At 43.2% G+C, this 25,577-nt stretch overlaps 1 protein-coding gene across 2 annotated transcripts in view; it reads left to right on the forward strand.

Moving 5' to 3' along the window:
• LOC148025623 (3-oxoacyl-[acyl-carrier-protein] synthase II, chloroplastic-like) overlaps window positions 1–24,034 on the forward strand; it is a 46,477-nt gene extending 22,443 nt beyond the window's left edge. The window contains exons 7-13 of one of the 2 annotated variants that reach the window (XM_087692837.1): window positions 21,578–21,657; window positions 21,741–21,809; window positions 21,933–22,017; window positions 22,158–22,312; window positions 22,392–22,472; window positions 23,590–23,649; window positions 23,743–24,034. In XM_087692837.1, coding sequence (XP_087548963.1) covers window positions 21,578–21,657; window positions 21,741–21,809; window positions 21,933–22,017; window positions 22,158–22,312; window positions 22,392–22,472; window positions 23,590–23,649; window positions 23,743–23,877 — 665 coding nt within the window. In that variant the 3' untranslated portion in view covers window positions 23,878–24,034. The remainder of the gene's footprint in view (window positions 1–21,577; window positions 21,658–21,740; window positions 21,810–21,932; window positions 22,018–22,157; window positions 22,313–22,391; window positions 22,473–23,589; window positions 23,650–23,742) is intronic. The other variant, XM_087692838.1, reaches the window with a different exon arrangement.
• Window positions 24,035–25,577: the final 1,543 nt, after the last annotated feature.

Consider the following 25,577-nt stretch of genomic DNA (forward strand, 5'->3'; position numbering starts at 1 on the left):
GAAGAGCAAGAGGAACGTGGAGTAGGACGAGGAGACATGACAAAGAAGATGATGTTGAATAGAATTGAGGTACAAGAGGAGAAGGTTTTGAAGAGCAAGAGTGGCCAATAAGAAGGAGATGAAGGGAAGTGTCAAGGATAGAAGAGAGGAATTAGCAAAGGATTGGAGGAGGTGGCGGAGCTGTCCGGAGTGAGAGCTGACATTGAGGAGCTAAAGAGAATTAACATCGAAGAAGGTGCAACCAACTATGAAGGAGGTTGAACAGCTGTGGCAACCTTGGAGAAGTTGATGTTCAGGAAACATTAGTGTGAAGTGATAAAAGTCGAGGAGGAGTTCTTCACAAAGGTGGTACAGACTTTGCTCAATCACTTGTGTTTTGTTCTTTGTTTGTGTGATGTTGATGCTTATAGTGTGTAGCTGTGTGTTGAGGAGGTAGATGTGTTTGGCATTGTATGTGAGTATGAAGGTTGTCCAAGGTCTCAGCTCAAGCAACACTTTTTTCATAGCTCCCAAAGGGGTGATTTTGCCTAAACCCTATTCTAGAGAGGTGATAGAAGCTTTATGCATGAAGAGCTTTTGTAAGTGAGCGCACCTGCATATATCATGCTTCACACTAGCTTTGTACTGTTATTTTGTTTCATGCTTGTGTTCTTATGCGAAAGAGAGTTGGTAAGTTATCTGTTCATAATGTTGCAATACGCTGAGTTTCATTGATTAGTCAAGTTGTATATCACCACTTGTCTTTCTGCTATGGGTCCTTGGCTCTTCTCATTGTGTGAGCAGTTGTGTTTGAGGCCATTCTAGTGTAGTTTAGGTTTCGTGTGGTGTATAAAACACAAAATCATTGTTTGGGGCTGTTTTAAGAGCCAAATAAAAAAAGATAATTTAAAGGCAATTTTATGTGGCTTAAGATGGGGCTGAGTCTCTGAATACCAAGATGAATCCTGAAGAGAGCAGTGAACCAGCTGTTGTTGTAGGGATCACGAAGGAAGTTGCCAGAAAGCTGCATTTTATAATAGGCAGCAGTCTGGAGCAGCATAGCTACGTTTGATGGTGCAGAGAATGTCAGTAGACATCAGAACTTGGATTGTTGGTGCAGGACAAATTATTACAGTGGAAGCCTTAGATGAAGTAGGGTAGCACCCTTCAAGATGAACAACAACTGTGTTTTGGTGGGCAGCAGCTATGTAGACATTGGGGCAATATTTAAGGAAACCCTAAAATAGGCATGGAAATGTAAATGACAATTTTTGAGAAAAGGGAAACAGAGACACCGTGCCACTAAGGGGGGAGGGAGGATAGGAGAAGAGGGACAAATGTGTAAGGAGAAAAAGAGGGGGAACATTCTAGGGAAGAGCAGGTAAAAGAGAGTGGCATCTTTATGAGATAGTGAGATATAGGTCTATCATAGTGGTAAACTGTGTTTATGTCCACAATTTTTGCATATCCTATTTGAAGAGGAGCATTTTAGATCCAAGGGAAAACGCCACATGACTCCCTTTTGAACAAGGGGAAACATTTTCCCCTGGGAGATGTGTTCCAGAATTTAGCCATTTAAAAGTTTCAGGCACCTCCAACTGGTGGTTTGGGGCGTTTCCTGCTTCTATGATTAGGGCAGAAAATTTGATCATTCGGAGCAGTTGGAAGGCTTCAAAGACTCAGTTTTGGGGGCAAGACAGTAGCATATGCAGCAAAAAGTAGGGTCTTTGGGCAGCAACGGCAGCATTCCACCTCTGGTAGTGTCATGGTTGACGAGGATAGGTTGCGATAGGAGGGCGGTTGTTGAAGGGACATCGATCTCTCCTATGAAGCGAGTGCCTCCACTTGGGTGCTTGTCTCACTACCAAGAGTTCCTTATGTTGAAGATTTATCATTGTTGTTGCATGAGAGTGCTATGGAGTTCAAGATAGGAATGAGTAGGGATAGAGTTGAGAGCTGAGAATGAGGGAATCGAATGTGAGTGTGCCAATGCGGTGCGCGGTACACAACAAAGAATAAAAATGTATTTATATGTTAGGGTACAAGTAAAGGGTGTGTTCACACCCGTAAGTTTATACACACGGGATTAATGGGAGTACACACTCAAAGGAGCTTTACACCCAACAACCTCCACTTAAAGGTTTGAAGTGGTATCTTTAAACTATCCAATTTCCGCTAATCGAATGCAATGCTCATGTTGAGCTTTTGCAAGACTTTTAGTGAGAACATTTGCAAGGTTATCTTGGGTTTTGACCTTAGTTAGTATGACAAGGCCATCATCCAAGACCTGTTGAATGAAGTGATACTGAACATCTATGTGTTTGGTATGTGTATGAAGCATGGCATTCTTGGCTAGACATATTGCACTCTGGCTATCACAACCATAGTTACGTGAAACAATGCGAAATGGGCCCTAATCAGGTCCGAAACTCTGAAACTTTTGATGATCATGGCGAAACGCGTTTCGATAGATGAAACGTTTCAGCCTTCCTGTTTTGCGCCACATGGCGTTTCAGGTAGGGTCTGGAACGTTTCACGAGACGTTTCAGGAGGACAAGACAGTCAAATTTTGGCAATATGTTTTTTGTTTGTTAAATTTGACGGCTAGAACGTTTTACATAGCGTTCTATGTCAGTAACGAAATGTTTTGTTTTGACCTTTAATGTTAATGTTTCAACTTTAAAAAAAAGCTTTTTTTCGTTTCGTATTATTCTTCCTATATGAAGACGATTGCGCCACGCATACTCCCCACCTGGTATGAAGTCGATTGGTGTAACGGACTCTGGAGCAACAGATTCGAATCTCCCTCTTTCAAGTCGCTGATGCCAAATAGGGAAAAACGACCCTCTTTCTTCCTGTTTCTCTCTTTGACTTCGCACCTACCCCATCAGCAGTAAATCGAATGATGTCTCTGCACTGTGCTGTAACCAAATCCAGGAAATGATCCCAGCCCAGCGGCCCACACAGTGCAAAGGCTGCAATAGAGAATCCTCTCTCTCTCTCTCTCTCTATCAAAGTAATACTTGACAGTGGACACTCACTCTCTGTTATAATGATTTCAATAACAGATAACAGATAACATCTCTCTCTCTCTCTGACATGAACCACCAAACACAGTCTCTCTAGCCTTATTCTTATGCCAGGTCTGATTACTCATGAATGTTGAGTCATTATGTATATGACAGGTCACCAAACTCTCTCTCTCTCTCTCTCTCTCTCTCTCTCTCTCTCTAACCTCAAGCCTCTCGGGGACTTATACGCAAGTCTTAGAATCTTTTGAAGTAGAATACTACACAATATGAACCTCGTATCTCCTTGATGATGTGGGGTTCCTGTTCCTGTTCCCATTTCGCCCCTTCTAAAAATTAATGTTCTTGTTTCTATTTCCAATCCTGTTCCGACATTTCCCGCAACTATGATCACAACCAAGCACTAGAGTACGTGAAGAAAGACTAAAATCCTTGATCAAACGGCCAAGCCAAATAACTTCCTTAGAAGCTTCTATGGCTGAAATATATTCAGCCTCTCTAGTACTCTGTGCTACAATTTTCTGCAACCTTGAACACCAAGTAATAGCCCCACCAGCCAGAGTAAAGACATACCCATTGGTAGATTTTCTAGTGTCAAGATCTCCTGTCATGTTCGAATCACAGAGTCCCTACAACTCTAGTGTACCCTTTCTATAGCATATACACTTGTCTTGTTTCTTTTAAGTATCTAAAGATACATTTCACTGGTTCTAAATGTGGTTTGCCAGGGTTAGACATGAATCTACTAACAACTCCTATTGCATGAGCAATGTCTAGATGAGTTGCAACCATGGTGTACATCAAAGAACCACAAGTCGATGCATAAGGTATGCCCTTCATAGTAGTAGCAACTGCATCATTTTATGGGCAATCAGCTTTACTAAGCTTTGTATATGGAGGTAAAGGCACACCAAGAGGCTTAGCATCAACCATATTAAATCTGTCAAGTACTTTGTTGATGTACTTGTCTTGTGAGAGAAATAACAAGTGCTACCTTCTTATCTCTTTTAATGTGTATTGTATGCCCAAAATGTGTTCAACTGCTCCCAAATCTTGCATTGAGAAGGCTAAACTCAGCTGCCTTTTAAGAGTATGTAAGGTACTCTTATGCTTTCCTGCAATTAGCATGTCATCCACATATAAAACCAGCACAATAAGGCTTCCATCATCAGCCTTTTTAGTGTATAAGTAGCGATTTGCATGATTGCGTTTGAATCCATGGCTGAGCATAAAAGTATTAAAATTTTTATACCACTGTCTAGGGGCTTGCTTTAGCCCATACAAGTTGCATTTCGGCTTACAAACTAAATGCTCTTTCCCTAGAATGATAAAACCTTTGGGTTGTTTCATGTACAACTCTTTATCCAGGTCACCATGAAGAAATGCAGTCTTCATATCCACTTGATCCAACTCTAAATCCAAGGATGTAGTGAGAGCAAACAAAACACGGAGCGTAGTCATCTTCACCACTGGTGAAAAAACCTCTTGGAAGTCTATACCTTCCTTCTGTGTATAGCCCTTAGCAACCAAACGTGCCTTGTATTTAGGCTTTCCATCAATACATTTCACCTTATAAACCCATTTATTAGCAATAGCTTTCCTATCCTTGGGCAAAGGTACAAGCTCCCATGTGCTATTTGCATATAGAGATTTCATCTCTTCCTGCATAGCAAGCTCCCACTTTCTCTTGTTTTCACATGACTGTGCCTCCCTAAATGTTAGAGACTCACCTTCATCAATCGATAAAATGTAATTCAAAGATGGCTGAAACCTCTGTGGCTGCCTTCTGACACATGTAGACCTTCTTACCCAATGATCTGTATTGATATGCAATGGGCCTACATCCTCAGGTATGTGCACACCATCACCTGCTGGCTGATTTTCAGCATTTTCTTGCTGCTGAACCTGTTTTCAGCATGTTTTTCTTGCTCTCTTGTTCCATCATGTGCATCAATTTGCTGTCCATTATCTTCTGGCTGTAGCACAATAGGTTGCTGCTCATTTTCAGCATCAAAAGGGATGGAATCTTTGGCTAATGGTTGCTGAATGGTTGGCTGTTCATATTGAAATTTGACCTTCTTTTTGTCAAGGTCACCACGTGTAGCATTTTTTAGCAACTTTGCCTCATTAAATACTACATCTTGGCTGCATACTATCTTCCTATTCTAAGGAAGCCAAATTCTATATCCCATCTCTCCCTCATCTCCATATCCCATGAAGATGCCCTTGATGGATTTCATGTCTAGTTTAGTGCTCTGATTTATAGGGATATGCATAAAGGCATCACAACCAAAGACACACAAATGATCATATGAAGCCAGATCGAACCTCTTCAGGAATGCCTTGATTGGGAGAGCAATGGCACACATAAACTGCAATTTTAAGAGCCTCTCCCTAGAACTGCTGTGGGAGATTAGCTATGGACAACATGCATTTGACTCTCTCACAAAGTGTGCGATTATATCTTTCAACCACGTCATTTGATGCAAGATTGTAAGGAGTTGTCAACTCCCTTTTAATGCTATGCATCTCACAAATTTTTTGAATTCATTTGAAACATACTCGCCCCCATTATCCGTTCTTATAGCTTTTAACTTAAGCCCTTTCTGTGTGGTAACAAAAGCATGAAACCTTTTAAAAGTGTCCAGCACTTCCTTTTTGCTCTTTAATACATATATCCATGACCTTTGATTGAAATCATCAATAAAAGTGACAAAGTACTGTGCACCCCCCATGTGAATTAACATGCATAGTGCACACATCAGAATGTACTAAGTCAAGAGCGTTGGACTTCTTAACGATATCAGAGTAATAAAGAGCCTTCATATGTTTTTCATATATGCAGTCATTATAGAAATCAAGACCAGATCATTTTACATCAAATCTCCCTAAATAGGAGAGAACTTGAAGGCCTTTCTGGCTCATATGGCCAAGTCTTTTGTGCCAAATTTCCATCTGTGAATGAACTTCAGTGATAGCCAAAAACTTGCCAGGTAATGCTTTACAATGCAAATAATACAAAGTCCCCCTTTTGTTGCCTTTAACAATCAGCATGGAGCCCTTGTGGACCTTCCAAGATCCACCACCAAAGGTAGTAAAATACCCTCTTGCATCAAGCTGCCCAACTGATAGTAGACTTTTCTCTATGCCAAGTACATATCTGACATCTTGCAAAATCCTCTCTTAACCATTTTGAAGGGCCAAGTGAATGGTACCTATACCCTCGATTTCACATGCATAATTGTGGCCCAAGTAAACCTTGCCTAGGCAACCTGCATTGTATTCGGAAAATGACTCCAAAGAGGGAGTAACATGAAAAGAGACACAGCTATCCACTATCCATGATTTAGACAGCCCATCATGAGCTGAAAGCAAGGCATCAATTACCTCCTTTTTAGTGATGTGCATATCACTTGCTGTTGCCATAACATCTACATTATTACATGAGGCTGCAACAAGTATCTCTCCAGTGTCAGAGAGCTCTTCAATGACCACACTAGATGCAACATTTGCCAACTTCTTTTGAGGGAGAGCTGTCATCATCTTTCTTGTCATCCTTCATCATCTTCCTTGTTTCTTTCTTTCTTGCTCCTTGTAGTAGCAACAATCGGGCTTTTTATGCCCTTTACGTCCACATTGACAGAAAATAACATCCTGCTATTTGCCCTTGCTTTTACTTTTACTTTTGCCTTCATTTCTTACATTACCCCTCTTTTCTGACCTGCCTCTTAGATGATAGGCCGAACCACTGCTTTCTCCACTGGACTTTCTTCTAATCTACTTATTGAGAATAAAGTCCCTAACACAATCAAAGGTTAAAGCAAGGTTGTTACTTAATGAAACAACCAGAGACTCCTAGCTATCAGGCAAAGTCATCAACAAGAAAATAGCCTTCAATTTATCATTGAAGGGCTACAAAACCAAAGTCTTGCAACTGACTCAATATCCTTGTGAAAGCACTCAAATGCTCTGATGTTGGCTTAGACTCATCCAACTCCATGTTTACAAGCACCATGAGATGCACTTGATTTACTGGAGTTATATTTTCATAAGTGTCCATCAATATATTCCATATGGCATGAGCTCTATCAAGATACTTAATGTCTGTAAGTACATCATCATATACAACCATTTTAGTGTTTGCAATGGCCTTCTTGTTGAGTCTAGCCCAATCCTTATCTATCATAGTTGTAGGCTCGACTTCCAAAAGAGCATCATCACAATCCTTGAGAAACAAAATGCCTTGCATCCTGTCCTTCCACAAGTCGAAACCAATGCCATCAAACCTTGATTTCAGGAAGGGATTTAGTATCACTGCTGCTTGAAGCATTTGCAGCCATGTTTCAGCAATGCACCCAAAGATCAATACTGCAATTTATGACAGCAAACAATAAGCTAAATATTCAGCTAATATCAGCCCAAATTTTCAGTCAATAAGAGCAAGGTTCAGTCCAAGTATATGTACAGCAGTAGAACGGATGACTTTCAGTAGTATAACTGAAATTTCAGCCTATCATCCAAGCATATATCCTGCCAGGTGACTCCCACTTCAAGAGTATCACCAAAAGTACATCAGCAACAATCCCAGATTTGCAAGTGATCACTAAGATTGCTGCAACATGACTACTCAGCAATACATCAACTCAATGGGAGCCGCCCGACATGTGTACTGCATACATATGTGACCAAGTCAACATTTGGTACACAAAAAACACCAAGATTCTCTACAATTTCTTCAAAATCTCACAAGTGGGAGATAAATCTCACTACTTACAGCACCAAGATTGCTTCAGCGTGTTAGACAGTCATTTCCTGGACAGTTGGTGGACAGCAGAGTACAACAGGTTCCATGTCAGCAGTACGGCATGACATGTCAGTAGTACGGCAGGATGCCACGTGGCACTGGTACAGTCGGCCAGATTTACTACTGCAGCTAACCTGGTGCTGGGGATTTTCTATTTTTGGCTATTTATAGCTAGCTCGTGGCTCAATCCAGCATTCATTATTCAGATTCTGTTCTTGAGATCTGTTGGCTAAGACAGACAGTGCTCGGGCTGACGGAGATCAAGGTTATCAAGTTGGAGACATATGCAGATATTTCCTCTGCCCCCTTGTGTATTTCTGCACTCTTATACAACGTACTATACCGCAGATTTTCTACGTTTATGCTGTCTCCTTTTCTCTCTCCCTCTCTTCTCTCTGTGTTCACTCTCTCTGTCTTTGTCCTATGCTTCCGCATTGCTGTACTCTGACATGGTATCAGAGCAGTGAAGATGGACTGACTGAGGGTTGAACCTATCTGAAGAGGAGATTTCAGCGCGACACAAGGCTGCGTTTCCAGGTTTTGAGGGCGAGCGGGAGGGCTGCGCGTCGGATCAAGGCTGAAGCGAGCATGGGCGTGCGGAAAAGGAGTCTAATCGGTGAATTTACTGCAGGTTATTGCTGTTCGAAGGGGAGGAAGGTTGCATTTGAGGCCTTCCATTGCAGATTTTACATTTTCATCACCTCTGGCGCCTCCGGCAGGTGAAGAAGGTTTAGGCAGCGGAGGAATCAGTCATAGAAGGTTGCGTTTTCTCAGTTAGAGGGGGTTGCTTTTGTGTTTGTGTAGGTATTGCAGGTTAACATGTCTATAGAGACTGATTTGGAGTTCCAGGCGATCATGGACAGGAAGGCGGATCAAAAGCTTGATGGTGACAATTACCGTATCTGGCAGGTGATAATGGCCATTTTAGAGTCTTATGATTTGGCGGAATTGGTGATGGAGGAGATTAACAGGCCCTCAGTGAGGGATGAGTCCAAACTCTCTTCCAATGCTTGTGCTGAGTTGATCAAGGCCCAGTTTCATTGGGACAAACTGAATGCCACGATTTGATCTTTTCTATTTGTGTCTTGCACCACAGTCGTGATAGCTCACATCGAGCACTTGACAGTGGCTCGTGAGATATGGATGGAGCTTGACCAGATGTACAACCGGATGACCCTGATGGAGAGGGTTTCTTTGGTGTTGCAGATGTGGACTTTGTCTGTGAATAAGTCTTCTTCGCTTCGGGAACACATCAACAAGCTTCGACAGCTTCAGATGCATGTTCAAAATGCGGGGAAGCCTATTTTCTCCAAAGACATGGCAATCACTTTACTATCCCAGTTGCCGCCACGATTCGGTACTTTTTATTCTGCTCTTATTGCTTCAGGGTGGGAGTCGACTCTTCGGTGGGAAGAGTTGGTTCCTATGGTCTTGGACCAGGAGGAATAATTGAAGGGACAGAATGATTCCAAATCAGAGGCATTGGTTGGTCAAGCCTCTCAGAAGAAGGGGAAGGACCAAAAGAAGAAGAAGGAGGACAATAAATCCAAGAAGGACAAGGAGAAGGAATCAACTTGCCATATTTGTGAAAAGACCAGTCACTGGAAGAAGGATTGCCCCGACAAAGACAATAAGGATACCAAGAAGAAGGACACGAAGGACTCTGGAGCGGTGGTTGCACCCTCATCAGTTGCTTTTCTACACTTAGCAGTCATTGAGGACTCTACACCGACAACTTTTAATGCTGCGATGATAGCTCCTCAGGCTCGAGAGTGGATTGTGGACAGTGGTGCCTCACGGCACATGACTCTTTCTGTTGGTGTTGCCCATTTGCGACCTTCGTGTGGGCAGATTCTCATTGGAGACAACTCTTCTGTGTCTATTGTTGCATGGGGTGAGATGCAACTTATTCCAGATGGACGTGGTGGTACCTACATCTCTGAGGTGTTGCACGTGCCAGGATTGGGGTATCATTTACTTTCGGCTCATAAGATTTGTACTCTTTGCCTCTTGGCAGAGTTTGATAGTGATACCGTTGGAGTCCTTGATGGTGGATCGATGAAGGTTCTCTCTGCAGGGTATGAGGAGAATGGAGTCTACAAATTGAAGTCTTCTTCAGTTTTTACTTCTTTTTTTCTTACTTCTCAGACACAGTCCGATCTATGGCATGCTCGGTTTGGCCACCTGAGCTACGAGTATCTTCGGGAGGCGTCGCGAGGGTCATTTGTCCTAGGCTTGCCGGACATAGTGGTGAACAGCCATGTGTCTCTTGCATTCGTGGGAAACTACATTGGGATGTGATTCCCAACAAAGCTTCTAGGCGGTCTATTTCACCCATGGAGCTTGTATCTACGGATCTTTATGGCTTGATGAGGACCGAGTCCCTGAAGGGGAGTTTGTACTTCATGTTGATCGTAGATGACTACAGCAGGATGAAATGTAATATTTCCGCTCGAAATATTAAGTCAACCTTAAAACCCTCACATCCCACGAAATAAGGCACCCCAAAGTGATCCCCCACATCGAAAAATGTTGGCAGTTAAACGCTTACCCCGTGCGCGCGATAATAATCTCCATCTGTGTTGTGCAAATAAGGCCGAGGTTAAAAACCGCAAGCCACACGAGAAACACCCCTTACGTAAAGGCAAATGGATAAATGATTAAAGTAGTGCAATTTTTATTATTATTTACCCCCTTCCCTCAGCCGATGCATGGCAGGAGAGAGGTGTGTGAGAGGGAGTGTGAGAACTCCTTGTGGGGTGGAGAGCATGGGGGGAGAGAAAAGGCATGCAAAGCATGCCACGGGGATGGCTATTTTCCCCCCCTCAAAGACTATATAACCTCCCCCTTAAGCTTGGGGGGAGGGGGGGGGGGCAGGAAGGGAGAGGAGAGAAGGAATCAAGAGATGCGAGGTGTGTGAGAGGGAGTGTGAGAACTCCTTGTGGGGTGGAGAGCATGGGGGGGAGAGAAAAGGCATGCAAAGCATGCCACGGGGATGGCTATTTTCCTCCCCTCAAAGACTATATAACCTCCCCCTTAAGCTTGGGGGGAGAGGGGGGGGGGGGGGGGGCAGGAAGGGAGAGGAGAGAAGGAATCAAGAGATGCCGTCCTGTTGCCTATCAGGGGAGCTGCCGCCATCGCCACGCCGCGCAAGCCGCCTGCAGCCGCGCTACTGCTGCCACTCCATCCCCTTCATCATCGCCTTCATGATCAGCATCTTCGTCGTCAATTCCTCTCCTTCAATCATTCCCCCCCCCGTGTAATCGTGTGGAGAAGCAGAAGCTTCTAAAGTTGGGCTTCCATAAGCCTTGTTTTCACGTGCCTTCCCGGTTTTAGAAACCGGACTCATAAGCCCCAACTCTTGCACGAGGAAAGAAGTATCGACCTAATAGGCAGATCGGAGATCGTGAATAAGGGCAGGGAGAAATCGCGGAGTTCACGTCTACTACATCAACGATGGCTCCAAAGCTAAAGTCGCAAGGCGCACGTGCAGAAGTCTCGAACCCAAGTTTACACATGGACATCGCTGCAAGTCCTCATACCCAGGTTCTTAGAAGTTTAATTCCGCATTTGGGCACGCTTAAAATTCATGGGAAAGTTATGAATATTTGTCTTACGAGCTTAGTTGCATGTTGCCCTCTGCGTGCATTTCCAAAGTTATGAATATTCGTATTACGAGCTTAGTTGCATATTGCCCTTTGCGTGCATTTCCAAAGTTATGAATGTAAATTACTTATTCGTCTTACGAGCTTAGTTGCATGTTGCTCTTTTCGTGCACTTTCAAAGTGACAATCCCAATTGCATATTGCATAGGTTAAAGGAATGAAGATTCGTTTAAATGCATCCTTGTCTTCCTTGCATGAAAGAACAAGCGCATAATGTATCTAGGCGATGATTTCCTAGATATGATTCGTAGGAAATAATCGTCATCATCCGTTAGAATATTGTCCAAGTAGTTGCATTGCATGGAAATGAAACCATGAACTTGCATGTTGCATGAGAAGATGGTTGTATTTTAAGACGGATTAAGTGCTATAGATTGGATTAAGTTAACATTAGTCTTATGACATTTGTCATACATAAACTTCATTTATCGAAGTTGTATCTAGAAAAGGTTGCATGTCACATATTCGTTATACATAAACTCATTTATCGAAGTTGTATCTAGAAAAGGTTGCATGTCACATATTCGTCATAAAGAGAATCAAGTGGTTGGAGGACCTAAAGATTGTGAAGTTGTTCATCTTTGTTGAGGTTCACACAAACGCAACCCTACATGTCGGAGGACGAAAGGTTAAGCAGAACAAGTATGTGTACGAGGAAGTGACTCGAGTAATCCTTGCCGACAGGATTAAGGTGTTGGGACGTTATGAAAAGAACGGGTATCAAAGGAAAGGATACCCTAAACTTCTTATGACCTATCGATTCTTGAAAATCCATGACCCCAATCCATACTATTACTCAGTCCCCGTAGTTGAATGTAACACAATCTTATTCTTCTCAAATTGATGTATTAGCTTGTTCCATCTCCCCAAGAATAATTGTACTCCGAAAGGGCTATGCCCATATGAATGAAATAAGACTCTTTTTATCAATGATTGTCTTCCTGACTGTGAGTATTGATAAAAAAGTTAAGTGATTAGGTCTCTTGGCAAAAAGCTAAATTGAGCATGGAATGTAATGTGAGAAACGTTTACAGAGTTGTTAACGTTAAGAATCTCAATGCCCAAGCACAACCCCAAGTGCAGATTCGTAGTCCGACCCCTACGCCAAGTACGGTCGTGATTGAGGAGAAGAAGTTTTTTCTAAAGCAAATCAAGCCACTAGAATTTGATGGTAAGGGAAGGACCGTCCAAACTGATGCCGAGATCTGGATCGAGTCCATGGAGGATTACTTTGAAGCAGCCGGTATTGCACTCGCCAACCAAGCAATGCTCGCCAAGCTGAAGCTTACCAGTGAAGTAAGACTTTGGTGGAAGCAATGGTGTAGAGACCAAGGGATCTCGGAAGGGTCAGTTACTTGGAAAAAGCTTAAAAGAGCTGTGCGAGGAAGATATCTACCACTTGCCTACCGCACGTAGAAGATGAACGAGTTCTATAAGCTGAAACAGCTTGGTCTATCTCTTGATGCATACTACTCAAAGTTCGTCTCTCTTCTGAAGTATGCGCCATAAATGGATATGACACAACAGGTGTCGAAGTTTTGTGCCGGATTAAACCCATCCGTAAATACCCGCCTCGAGACAATGCGACCATCAAGCCTTTAGGATGCGCTCATTCGAGCTGCACCCATAATACAGGAAGTGCAAACCAGGCCAAGAAATAACAAGACTTGGTCTTATAAGGAGCAAAACAAAGGAGTGTATAAGTCTCAGGTAAAGAGAGTTCAAGGTTAAAACCAGGGACAAAGGAAGAAAGCTAGGACCAACAATGTCAATAATTTTGTTCCTACCCAAGGTAATGGCCGCAATCTCCGTTGCTTCCATTGCAATGAGCCCGGTCATTTCAAAAGGCAATGTCCCAAACTTGGCAGAGAACAACGTCAAGGACCATTCCAAGGAACCACTTGTGGCCAAGGAGCCGCCACCCGGGGCAGAGGAAGAACCGCCTGTGTTGCCAATAGGGAGATGTGTGATGAAGAAGACTCGACCATGGAAGCAGACTTTGAGAGGGCAACAGTCCATGCCGCCCTTCACAAGGAAGGCCTGAATCGCCAATTTTCGGTGATTCAGACACCATCAGATTATCAAGGTAAAGGCTTCAAAACCTTGATTGATTGTGGCAGTACACATTCCTTTATTTCACCGGTTTATGCTAAAAGATTAAGAATAGCCATAAAAGATGCACCTACCTTGCTTGTGGAATTAGCAAATGGTCATGAGGTCACTTGTACTAGGCAAACTGCTAAGGTGGAATTCCTATTGGTTAGATTCAGGGTTATGAACGTAGGTATCCATGAGTGTTTGCTCGGAATGGATTGGCTTAAACCTAATGATGTCCACATTCATTGTGGAAAGGGCCAAGTTTCCTTTCGAAATTTTGATGGGGAATTGGTCACAACTTAAGGAGAGGCTGGAAAGCCGAAAATTCAATTGGCCAAAGCATCTCTGATAATAAAGGGAGTTAGAAAGGGACTACCTGTCTACTTGATTAAGCTAAATAAGCTAGATCAAAATCAGGAGTCTAGTGAAGAACCGACTTTGGTACTCCACTGTGATCTTGTTAAGATCAATGTAGTCAATACACATCCTGAAAGATCCATCTTTCTTTTTGACTATCAAGACCGGAGATGCATAGGATGAAGAACTAGGTTCATTGAATCCCATCTCAAGAACCTCCTTAGTTTTCTTGGCTACTTCTTCCCACTCACACTTGGACAATTGATAGGGTGGCTTATTGATTGGCTTTGAGATGGGCTCCAAATCAATAGGGTGATCTACTGCTCTATTGGGAGGCAGTGAATTAGGCACCTCAAACAAGTCCCTATACTCCTCAAGAAGAGCTTTCAAGGCTGATAAGGATATTTTCAAGGCTAGGTGGCTTTGAAAAGAGTGTTGTTCCAGAAGAAGAAGGATGAAATGCTTCGGCTATGTATTAGTTACAGAGGGTTGAATCAATCAACCATTAAGAACAAGTATCCCATTCCAAGAATAGATGAACTTCTTGATCGTCTTTAAGGTGCGAAGATCTTCTCCAAGATTGATCTCAGATCTGGATACTACCAGATAAAGATCAAGGAAGAAGATATCCCAAAGACGGCATTCAGCACAAGATATGGGCACTTTGTTTTCCTAGTCATGTCATTCGGGTTGATGAATGCACTTGCCACCTTCAATAGGTTAATGCAGGTTATCTTTAGGCCATATCTTGATGAATTCGTACTCGTTTTCTTTGACGATACCTTAGTCTACTCCAAACAGGAAGCAGATCATGAACCCCAGGTTCGCATTGTCCTAGAGACAATGAGGACACACAAGCTCTATGCCAAAAAGAAGAAGTGTGCCTTCTTCAAACGACAGATTGAATATCTGGAATTCATTGTATCAGCGGAAGGAATCTCAGTGGATCCGGCTAAGACGTTCTAGAGTGGCCAACTCCAACAACTGTCAAAGAAATACGTAGCTTTCTTGGATTGATAGGATGGTACAGGGTCTTTATAAAAAATTACGCCTTGATTGCAGCGCCTCTGACGGATCTACTGAAGAAGCAAACATCAATTGTATGGTCAACTGCTGAACAATCTAGCTTTGATAAACTAAAGCAAAGCTTGATATCAGCACCTATTCTGAAACTTCCGGACCTTAGTAAGGAGTTCGAAGTAATAACTGATGCTAGCGCACTTGCCTTAGAATGTATGCTTATGCAAGAAGGTTATCGTGTAGCATAATCTTCAAGAAAACTGAAGAGCCATGAGAAGAATTATACTACCCACGATTTGGAGTTGTTAGCTGTCATCTATGCTCTCAAGCTTTGGAGACACTACCTGCTGGGTAACATGTTTACCTTAGTGACGGATCATAAAAGTTTCAAGTGGATCTTTACCCAGAATGAGCTCAACATGAGGCAACATCGATGGATTGAAGTGCTGGAGGAATATGACTTTGAAATCAAATACCGGCCTGGAAAGGAGAATGTAGTTGCCGATGCACTCAGTCGCAAGGCATTTCTAAATTCTCTGATCTTGCAAGATCCATCAACGGCTAGATCTTTAGCCACAAAGGTATCCATGCCAAACAACCCAATACTTGAGCTAGCTAGAGAGGAGGCATTCCATGACCCAACCTATCAGAAGATGCTAAGGGAGATCCCTATCAAGGATCAAGACCCGAAGCTATAGGCAAAGTATCTAGAATTCTCTATCAATAGTGGACTTGTCTACTATAGAACGAGATTATGTATACCGGCAAGCCAGTCACTCAAGCAAAAGATACTTTGGGAAACTCATGACTCCCCTTTTTCAGGACATCCTGGCTATGCCAAGACTCTTAATACAGTTAGAAAGAGTTATTATTGGGAAAGGCTTAAAGGTGATGCTCTCAAATATGTCACCGAGTGTTTGTCTTGTCAACGTATTAAGGCCGAACATGTCAAAATGCCTGGGAAGTTGCAACCACTTGACATTCCCCAAATGAAATGGGAATTCATTAGTATGGACTTTGTTGTTGGCCTGCCCTAAGTTCAGGGAGGATACAACTCCATCATGGATGTGGTTGATATGCTCACCAAGGTTGCACATCTTATCCTTGTTAAGACAAACTATAAAGCCTCGGACATCGCAAGATTATTTATCAAGGAGATATTCAAACTGCATGGGTTACCCATAAGAAACATTAGTGGTCGTGACTCACTCTTCACGTCACACTTTTGGAGAGCTATCTTCGAAGCCATTGGGACTCAACTCTGTTTCAGTACAGCTTACCATCCCCAAATCGATGGTCAAACGGAGCGAGTCAACCAAGTCATTGAGGATATGCTAAGGGCACACTATTGTCGCGAACCCAAAAAGTGGATTCAATACTTGCCACTAGTTGAGTTTGCCTACAATGCTTCTTATCAACAAAGCATTCAGATGACCCCTTTTCAAGCATTGTACGGGCACGACTGTCGAAGTCCTTTAAACTTCTCGGATCCAACCTTGAGGGTTGAAGCTTCAAAGCAGATGCTGGAAGATATGGATGACCAAATGAAGTCAATAAGAAAGGATATCCAAGCCGCCAAGGATAGACAGAAGGCATATGCGGATTTGAAACGTCAAGATAGATCCTTCGCTGAAGGAGATATGGTCTTCATTCGCGTACGCCCAAAGAAGAGTTCCCTATCCTTGGGTGAATGCAAGAAGCTAAGTCCAAGGTATTGTGGACCTTACAAGATCCTCAAGTGCCTAGGACCTAATGCTTACAGACTTCAACTCCCTGAGAACCTAAAGGTTCATAATGTATTCCATATCATATCTAATGGAATACATTATGAACCTTTAGGTTCTCAGGGAGTTGAAGTCTGTAAGCATTAGGTCCGAGGCACTTGAGGATCTTGTAAGGTCCACAATACCTTGGACTTAGCTTCTTGCATTCACCCAAGGATAGGGAACTCTTCTTTGGGCGTACGCGAATGAAGACCATATCTCCTTCAGCGAAGGATCTATCTTGACGTTTCAAATCCGCATATGCCTTCTGTCTATCCTTGGCGGCTTGGATATCCTTTCTTATTGACTTCATTTGGTCATCCATATCTTCCAGCATCTGCTTTGAAGCTTCAACCCTCAAGGTTGGATCCGAGAAGTTTAAAGGACTTCGACAGTCGTGCCCGTACAATGCTTGAAAAGGGGTCATCTGAATGCTTTGTTGATAAGAAGCATTGTAGGCAAACTCAACTAGTGGCAAGTATTGAATCCACTTTTTGGGTTCGCGACAATAGTGTGCCCTTAGCATATCCTCAATGACTTGGTTGACTCGCTCCGTTTGACCATCGATTTGGGGATGGTAAGCTGTACTGAAACAGAGTTGAGTCCCAATGGCTTCGAAGATAGCTCTCCAAAAGTGTGACGTGAAGAGTGAGTCACGATCACTAATGTTTCTTCTGGGTAACCCATGCAGTTTGAATATCTCCTTGATAAATAATCTTGCGATGTCCGAGGCTTTATAGTTTGTCTTAACAAGGATAAGATGTGCAACCTTGGTGAGCATATCAATCACAACCATGATTGGCTTCTTTTTGAGGAGAACCGTTCTGGCCGGCGATTGAAGACCTTGCGTTCAGACAAGGGAGGTAAATTTATGTCTAATGAGTTTGCTCGTTTTTATGCAGATAGGGGCATTCACTAGGAGTTTGCTAACACCAATATTCCCCAAGAGAATGACATTTTGGAGCGGAAGAACTGAAGTGTGATTGAGATGGCACGCACCATGATGGAGCACCGACAGACATCTCAGTTTCTGTGGGCTGAGGCAGTGGCTACCGTAGTTCACATCCTTAATCGATCTCCCACTTCGGCCGTTGACAGGATGACATCTTTTGAGGCTTACTTCGGGACTAAGCCTGATGTCTCTTATTTCCAGATCTTTGGGTGTGACGCTTATGTGCACATTCTGAAGACGCAACGTGATAAGTTCGAGGTGGCTTCTTGACGACAGGTTTTTGTTGGCTATAGCTCTCAATCTCAAGGTTATCGTTTGTTTGATCCCGTTAAGTGGGATGTCTACACGAGTCAAGATTTGCAGTTCGTGGAAGTACCGGCCATAGAGGGGGGTGAGGAGCACCCCGTCCTTGGAGATCCAGGGGAGAGTTGGGTTCCCGAGACAGTTTCTTTGGAGTCAGAGCCTCTTGATGGAGATTCTTCTTCGGATTCAGAGTCTTCTCTTCCATCGGACACCCCCGAGGAGTCTCCGCCGGTGGATGTTCCTGAGTCTTTAGCAGATGGAGAGCGACGGGGAGAGGTTCGTCCTCCTCCTCGTTGGGCCCGTGAAACCCTCTGAGATTCAGGGATCGAGGGGGTCCCTGAGGAGTGGGAACCTCAGGATGGACCGCACAGGTCATGGAGGAACCGGGCACATTCTTCGGAGCTTGTTTGCTCCAACTATTGTTTGCTGACCCGTGTTATGCAGGATCGAGAGCCCACTTCAGTGAAGGAGGCTTTGCAGTCTGATCATTGGCGGAAGGCCATGGAAGCCGAGTTGGAGGCTATTGAGAGAAATGGCACTTGGTCTCTTGTGCCTCGTCCCTCTCACAAGAAGGTGATTGGTGTCAAGTGGATCTTCAAGACCAAGTACCTTAGCGATGGTTCTTTGGATAAGCACAAGGCTCGCCTTGTTGCTAAAGGTTTTGCTTAGCGCCCAGACATTGATTTCCGTGATACTTTTGCCCCCACTGCTCGTATGGTGACTATTCGAGCTATTCTTGCCTTGGCTGGCTTGTTTCTCAGTTGGATGTGAAGTCGGCCTTTCTGAATGGTGACTTGCAGGAGGAGATCTATGTTGAGCAGCCTCTTGGCTTTGGATCCTCGGATGGGCAAGTTTACAGGTTGAAGGAGGCCTTGTATGGCCTCAAGCAGGCTCCGCGTGCATGGAATGAGAAGATTGACTCATTTCTTCAGTCGAAGTTGGGATATCGGCACTCCAAGGCCGATCCGCAGCTTTATGTACACACTTCTGAGGTTGGTCGTGTGCTATTCCTGTTATATATTGATGATTTGATTTTGACAGGGGATCATGCACAGAAGGTCCGAGAGACCAAGACAGCTTTACATCAGGCATTCGAGATGACGGATCTGGGGCTTCTTCATTTCTTCTTGGGTCACGAGATTTATGAGTCTCAGAGGGGGATTTTCATCTCTCAACAGAGGTACATTCAAGAGCTCTTGGTGACTTTTGAGATGGAGACTTGTTGGCCCATTACTACTCCTATGGATTTGAATTGGAAGGCCACTTCACACTCCGAGTCTCCCGTGATGGATGCTTCATACTACCATCAGTTGATTGGATCCTTGATTTGGCTTCTCATCACTTGTGTTGACCTTTGTTTTGCTGTGGGTCTTTTGGCAGGGTTCATGACAGATCCAAAATAGGTGCATTGGTAGGCTGCCCTGAGGATTCTTCGGTATTTGAGGGGGACCTCTGACTTAGGGATTTCGTATCCCGCAGGTACAGATGCTTCCGATTTGGTAGGTTGGTGTGACTCGGATTGGGTTGGAGATGTGAATTACCGACGGTTTACTACAGGTTACTGTTTTATCTTGGGTATAGGTGTTATCTCTTGGAGTGGCAAGAAGCAGCCCACGGTAGCCCTTTCTTCTACTGAGGCAGAGTATCGGGCTACGTCTTCCACCACATGTGAGGTAGTGTGGCTTCGGAGATTGTTGGAAGAGCTTGGCTGCCCCCAGTCTCGTCCTACTCTTCCGTGGTGCGACAATGAGAGTTGCATTGCCTTGGTACGGAATCGAGTATTCCATGCCCGGACGAAGCACATTGAGATCCAGTATCACTTCATTCGGGAGAAGCTTCTGGATGGGACCATTGATGTGGAGTACTGCAAGACAGAGGATAATCTTGCAGATTTGTTTACGAAGGCGCTTTCCCAAGCTCTTCTTCGGCAACATTCTAGATCCCTCAGTCTTTTGATTCGTCTAGGATCTGAGAGGCGGTGCTAGATAGTCATTTCCTGGACAGTTGGTGGACAGCAGAGTACAGCAGGTTCCACGTCAGCATTACGGCAGGACACGTCAGTAGTCAGGATGCCATGTGGCACTGGTACAGTCGGCCAGGTTTACTGCACAGTTGGCCAGATTTACTGCAGCCGGCTGCATTAATGCAGCGGACCTGGTGCTGGGGATTTCCTATTTTTGGCTATTTATAGCCAGTTTGTGGCTCACTCCAGCATTCATTATTCAGATTCTGATCTTGAGATCTGTTGGCTGAGATAGACAATGCTCAGGCTGACAGAGATCGAGGTCATCAAGTCGGAGACATACGCAGATATTTCCTCTGCCCCTTTGTGTATTTCTGCTCTTATACGGCATACTACTCCGCAGATTTTCTGTGTTTACATCGTCTCCTTTTCTCTCTCCCTCTCCTCTCTCTGTGTTCACTCTCTTTGTCTTTGTCCTATGCTTCCGCATCGCTGCACTCTGACACAGCAATGTTCCCAATATACATTTCAAACATCACTTTTTCCAAAATTCTCAAATTTCAGCAAAAGCCCCAAAATTTTATTGATCAGTCTGCCCCAATTGCATTACTACATGAACCCGAGAGCATAAAACAGGCAAAAATAGCAAAATTTGTCAAAATATTGCAAAAGCCCCAAAATTCTTAGGTCAAAATGTGCACCAATGTCAACAAATTTGACTCTGCAAAGCAAAATTTCAATGATATGAGAAAAGCCCCGAAAATTTTGGAGCCAATGTGCACAAATCTGCAATTTCCTGGTCAGATTGTCCTGTTCTGGATCACAGTTCCCGAAATTGGGAAAACCCCCAAAATTTTCAGCCAAAATGGTGGTGTGTGCTTGTACACCCGATAGAGAAAGGAGAGAAAAATTGCAGATAAAAAAAACTTTTCAAATCGTTGACCCCGTCGCCCAGAACCGTTGCCCATCAGCGGCTTGGCCTGTCGCGCACATCCACCTGGCCCGTTGCGCCCGCTGGTCAGCCCAGTTGACCTGACCTGTCGTGCTCCACATGACCTGCCCTATTGACCTGGCCTGTCGCGCTGTACACGACCTGTATTGGTTGTCTTCTCCTTGACTCCGTCTGCTGCATGCTGGGACTGTACTGTCTCACTTTTGTCGACTGCTACCTGTCCTGTGACCTGGCACATTGTTGGAAAGCGAGAACTCTGTAACCATTGCTCTGATACCGGTTTGTTGCATGAGAGTGCTATGGAGTCCAAGACAGGAATGAGCAGGGATAGAGCTGAGAGCTGAGAGTGAGGGAATCGAATGCGAGTGTGGGTACACAAATAATAAAAATGTACTTATATGTTAAGGGTACAAGTAAAGGGTGTGTTCACACCCGTAAGTTTATACACATGGGATTAATGGGAGTGTACACCCAAAGGGGCTTTACACCCAACAATCGTATGCCCATGGCCTGTGTTATAACATAATGTGTATTTTCATGCATTTGCATGCTTGATCCACTGCATAGATTATTCTACAAAACATAACACTTGCTCTGTAGTAAATGGCAATGGTAGGAGTTGTAAGTGTTAGTATGAATGAGAATGCTTGTCTTCGGAAAATTTCTCTAACCATACATGCTTTGTGAATGCAGGGTTAGGAGGCTTTGTGGCTTGCAGGGCTTTGTCCCAGCGGAACGACTGTCCACAAAAAGCATCTAGGCCTTGGGATGTTGTAAGCAACCTTTTGCCAGCAGTGTGGCTTCTTTATTAGTATGTTGCAAAGTGTTGTTTTGAGAGGTTTATTCTTTGCTGCAGGAACGAGATGGATTTGTCATGGGAGAGGGTGCAGGTGTTCTGCTTCTCGAAGAATTGGAACATGCAAAGGTTTGCTGTTGAAGGAAATGTGCTACTTTGTCTGATAAGTTGTGTTTGCAGATCTGTAAAGGGTGAATAACTTACCGTGGTTTGGTACAAGCTGAATTTCTGATGGATTACTGCATTTGTCAGAAAAGAGGTGCAACAATCTATGCAGAGTTCCTTGGTGGAAGCTTTACATGTGATGCCTATCACATGACTGAGCCTCATCCTGAAGGCAAGTTGTCCTGAAAAAACAAAGAACGTCCAATGTTTTCCTGTTTCAACCTTACTGCTGATACACCTGTTTTGGCATATATCTTGTGCTATTTATGACAAGCCTGATGGATTTAAGAAGTCAAGCCCTTATTGCTTCAGGAACTGGTGTGATACTTTGTATAGAAAAAGCTTTGGCCCAGGCTGGAGTCTGCAAAGAGGATGTAAACTATGTAAATGCTCATGCAACCTCAACCCTTGCTGGTGATCTTCAAGAGTATAAAGCTCTAATGCGTGTTTTCGGCAGAAACCCAGAGGTATGGTGTAACAGACTTTTGTAGGATCTTCAATGCCTGATTACAGAGGGTTTTATGATCTTGGTTTCTTACATTTCAGTTAAAGGTCAACTCCACAAAGTCAATGATTGGCCATCTACTGGGAGCTGCTGGTGCAGTGGAAGCTGTTGCAACTATACAGGTATTTTGAGAATCAATGGCTATGCTCAATGCCATGTTTCCTCGTTTCAGGAAAGCTTGATGTGGGACGTTTTTCAAGGCATGCAGCAGAGTTCGCCTAGATGGTACTGAAGTGGTCTCTAAAATAGCTAGTCTCATGTTCTTGAGCCACCCAACATTATATTGGGAAGTCCTTTATGATCAGTGCACGTGAGATTATGGAGTGCATGGACTTTGGTCTACAACATGTAAAGATCTGAACAGACATTTTTCAACCTGTACTACAAACAAAAAACTGGTACTGAGATGGTCTTCTACAATAGTTAGTCTCTGCTCATGTTCTTGAGCCACCTGACATTCTATTGGGTAGTTCTTTGTAATAAGTAGTGCATGTGAGGTTATCGAGTGCAGGGCTTTGGCATGTAACAAGTAAAAAACCTGAAGGGACATTAAAGGAGATTTTCAACCTGTTATAGAATAAAGATTCAATAGGAACATCAATACATAGTCTCCATCCATGCTCTAAGCTACCCCACATTATTTCTGGGTTCTGTGAGATGATTAGTGCACTTCAGAAGCGCATAGACTTTGGCATATAACAAACAAAGACTGAAAGGTGTATTTTTCCGCATTAGAAACCCTGATCAAAGTGTGTGACTATACTCGTCTCTAGTCTATGCCCTGCTAATCAGATAGTGTTCTGGAATACTACCACACAAGTTGCTTCTGGTACACAAAACATATTGGCACCCATAAAAGCAACCTTTTTCTCCCATCCATCTGTGGTGTGTGAATTATTGCAGTGCTGGCTGAAAATTGCAAGGAGTCTATGATACAGGATGTTTTGAAAAGAGGAAATTGCGATGGAGCTGAGCTGAATGAAGACTCAGAACTTAGGATTAGGCCCCGTCTATAACTGTGTGGGAAGATACCCAATCTTAAAGCTGTGAGGGGGTGCTTTTTGAGGCCTGTGCTAGTTAAAGAAGATTGGAGGCTCTGATCTAGAGTATATTACATACATCTGCACAGCGTTGGCTAAGTGCACTCCTTATATATGCATAAACACATGCAGCATGCAATAACTAACATGACAAACCTTTTTATATATGTAACAGGACTTTGTCTTTTTGTTGTTTCAGGCTATTAGAACTGGATGGGTACATCCGACAATTAACATTGAGAACCCAGAGAAAGAGATTGTAAGTTCCTCCTTGACTCGTTTGACTCCTTTGTTATAAGTAAATGTGAGTGAAATTGTGAAATTTGATGCTGACAAACGTGTGGTCTCTTAGGATATGAGTGTTATAGTGGGAGATGAGAAAGCTAGGCTGGATATCAAAGTGGCCTTGTCTAACTCCTTTGGTTTTGGAGGCCACAACTCTTCTCTCCTCTTTGCTCCTTTTAATGATTCCTATAGGAAGAAGTAACCATCTGGCAACTTGTGAATTTGGGAACAGTTCCAGATGGGTGGATTTGGATCATTTATGGTTGTATCAGCTCTCAGAGATGATTTATGATTGTGCATGTAATCAATGAATCCATCAGAGTTATGTAAAGGTTTAATATTTTTCCATCTGCTGGTGTCAGGTGTTTCGATTCATGGTAATGATGTAAGAAAGTTTTCGTAGTTGTTGGACTTGTTTTTAAAAAAGGTTTTTAATTGCCTCGTTTACTATCGGTATTTACCCCGTTGCATGCAATCCAGTGAGCGACGTGCAAATAACCTAGCAAGACTCTGTGGTGCCACCTTCCTCTCTCTCACATGTGATCGAAGCACTTTTTAAGTAATCAAGTATGATGATCATGCCACTGCTGTTGGGCTCTCTGAAATATATGCTGTAATGGGGATCTGCAGAAAAGTAGAAGACAATGTGGGTTGTTTGCTTCGAGAGCGTTCAGAGGGCTTTCCATGGTTTTCATAAATTGCTACAGCCTTTTCATTCAAGGCCTCTTTGCTGTCACCATGTGCAACATTGCTGTCACCGCAGTGTCCACTCTTAACACTTCTGCTTGTTAAGAACTGAAACCATTTCTTGACTTGCAATGAAGCACAACAGAATAGAATATCACTATTAAATGAGGAGTCACGACTTGGATAAATTTCTAAACAAACTGTGGTCTGATGGGAATTAAAATGACTTATTTACATATGGTGTGTGTGGGATATTGGTTGCATGTAATGATCAGTGATGCTGTATACGTGCGTGGTAGTGGTCTGAAGATGACTAATGATTGGGAAGTGAGAGCCATAGATGCATAGAAAAACCATCAGAACAGTGGCCGACATACTACATGCTTTACATGATAAGGTAAATCCTGTTGTTGAAGACAGGTTGCAATTGCATTTTCAGAATGAAAACAATGTTGCATCAGATGCTTGCTAACAAATTTGCATGAACACTTCGAGGCTCTGATTATGCACATTTGTGGGAATTCAACTTGTCAAGTATATCATACACTATAACATGAAAATTCCAATGTCACTACAGTATCGGTCAAAGCACAGTTATATGATTGGCAAAGTGCGTCCTTAACATTTTGGGCCAAGTCTCTTAGTTCCGGTATCTTCAATTAGAGTTTTTCACATGTCGACTTATTATTTGATGGCTTTTATAGGTGTGCAATTGCTAGTTACACATTTAACACTAAGTATCCTCTTTATTGAGGACTGCCTTGCTCGTTGAGCAATGATGAAACCTTTCTCCCCCACAACTATGGTTATTAAAAAGTGACTTTCAAAATAGCGTCTTCAGGCCATATGTAAGTTGTAAGGTGCAGTTTCATAGTATACTATCCAACGCTTAAAAATATTTGGAACTTTTACACAATTCAAGCTTTGTATGAGAGCCAAATTGGTTGGTCGAGTGAGATTCTTTCAAAACAAGTTTTATATCTAAACGTTTTTTGGGTGCAAGGCTTTGTTCATCTATGCCATGCTTATTGTCAAGAAGTGGATTGGAGAAAGAGAGAGAGGAGAAAGAGTGCAAAAGAGAGAAAGACTGCAGGAAGAGGGTAACGAGGAGAGATTATAATTGGAGAGAGAAATACAGGAAAGAGAGAAGCTATAGAAGCTGAGCAAGATGGAGAGGGTAGTAATGCATTAATGTGTTAAAAAGATGAGAAAAAT

Source organism: Lygodium microphyllum, chromosome 14 (genome assembly GCF_053477565.2).
Source record: "Lygodium microphyllum isolate KBCC chromosome 14, Lygodium_microphyllum_v1.1.10, whole genome shotgun sequence".
In the NCBI taxonomy this organism is placed as follows: Eukaryota; Viridiplantae; Streptophyta; class Polypodiopsida; order Schizaeales; family Lygodiaceae; genus Lygodium; species Lygodium microphyllum.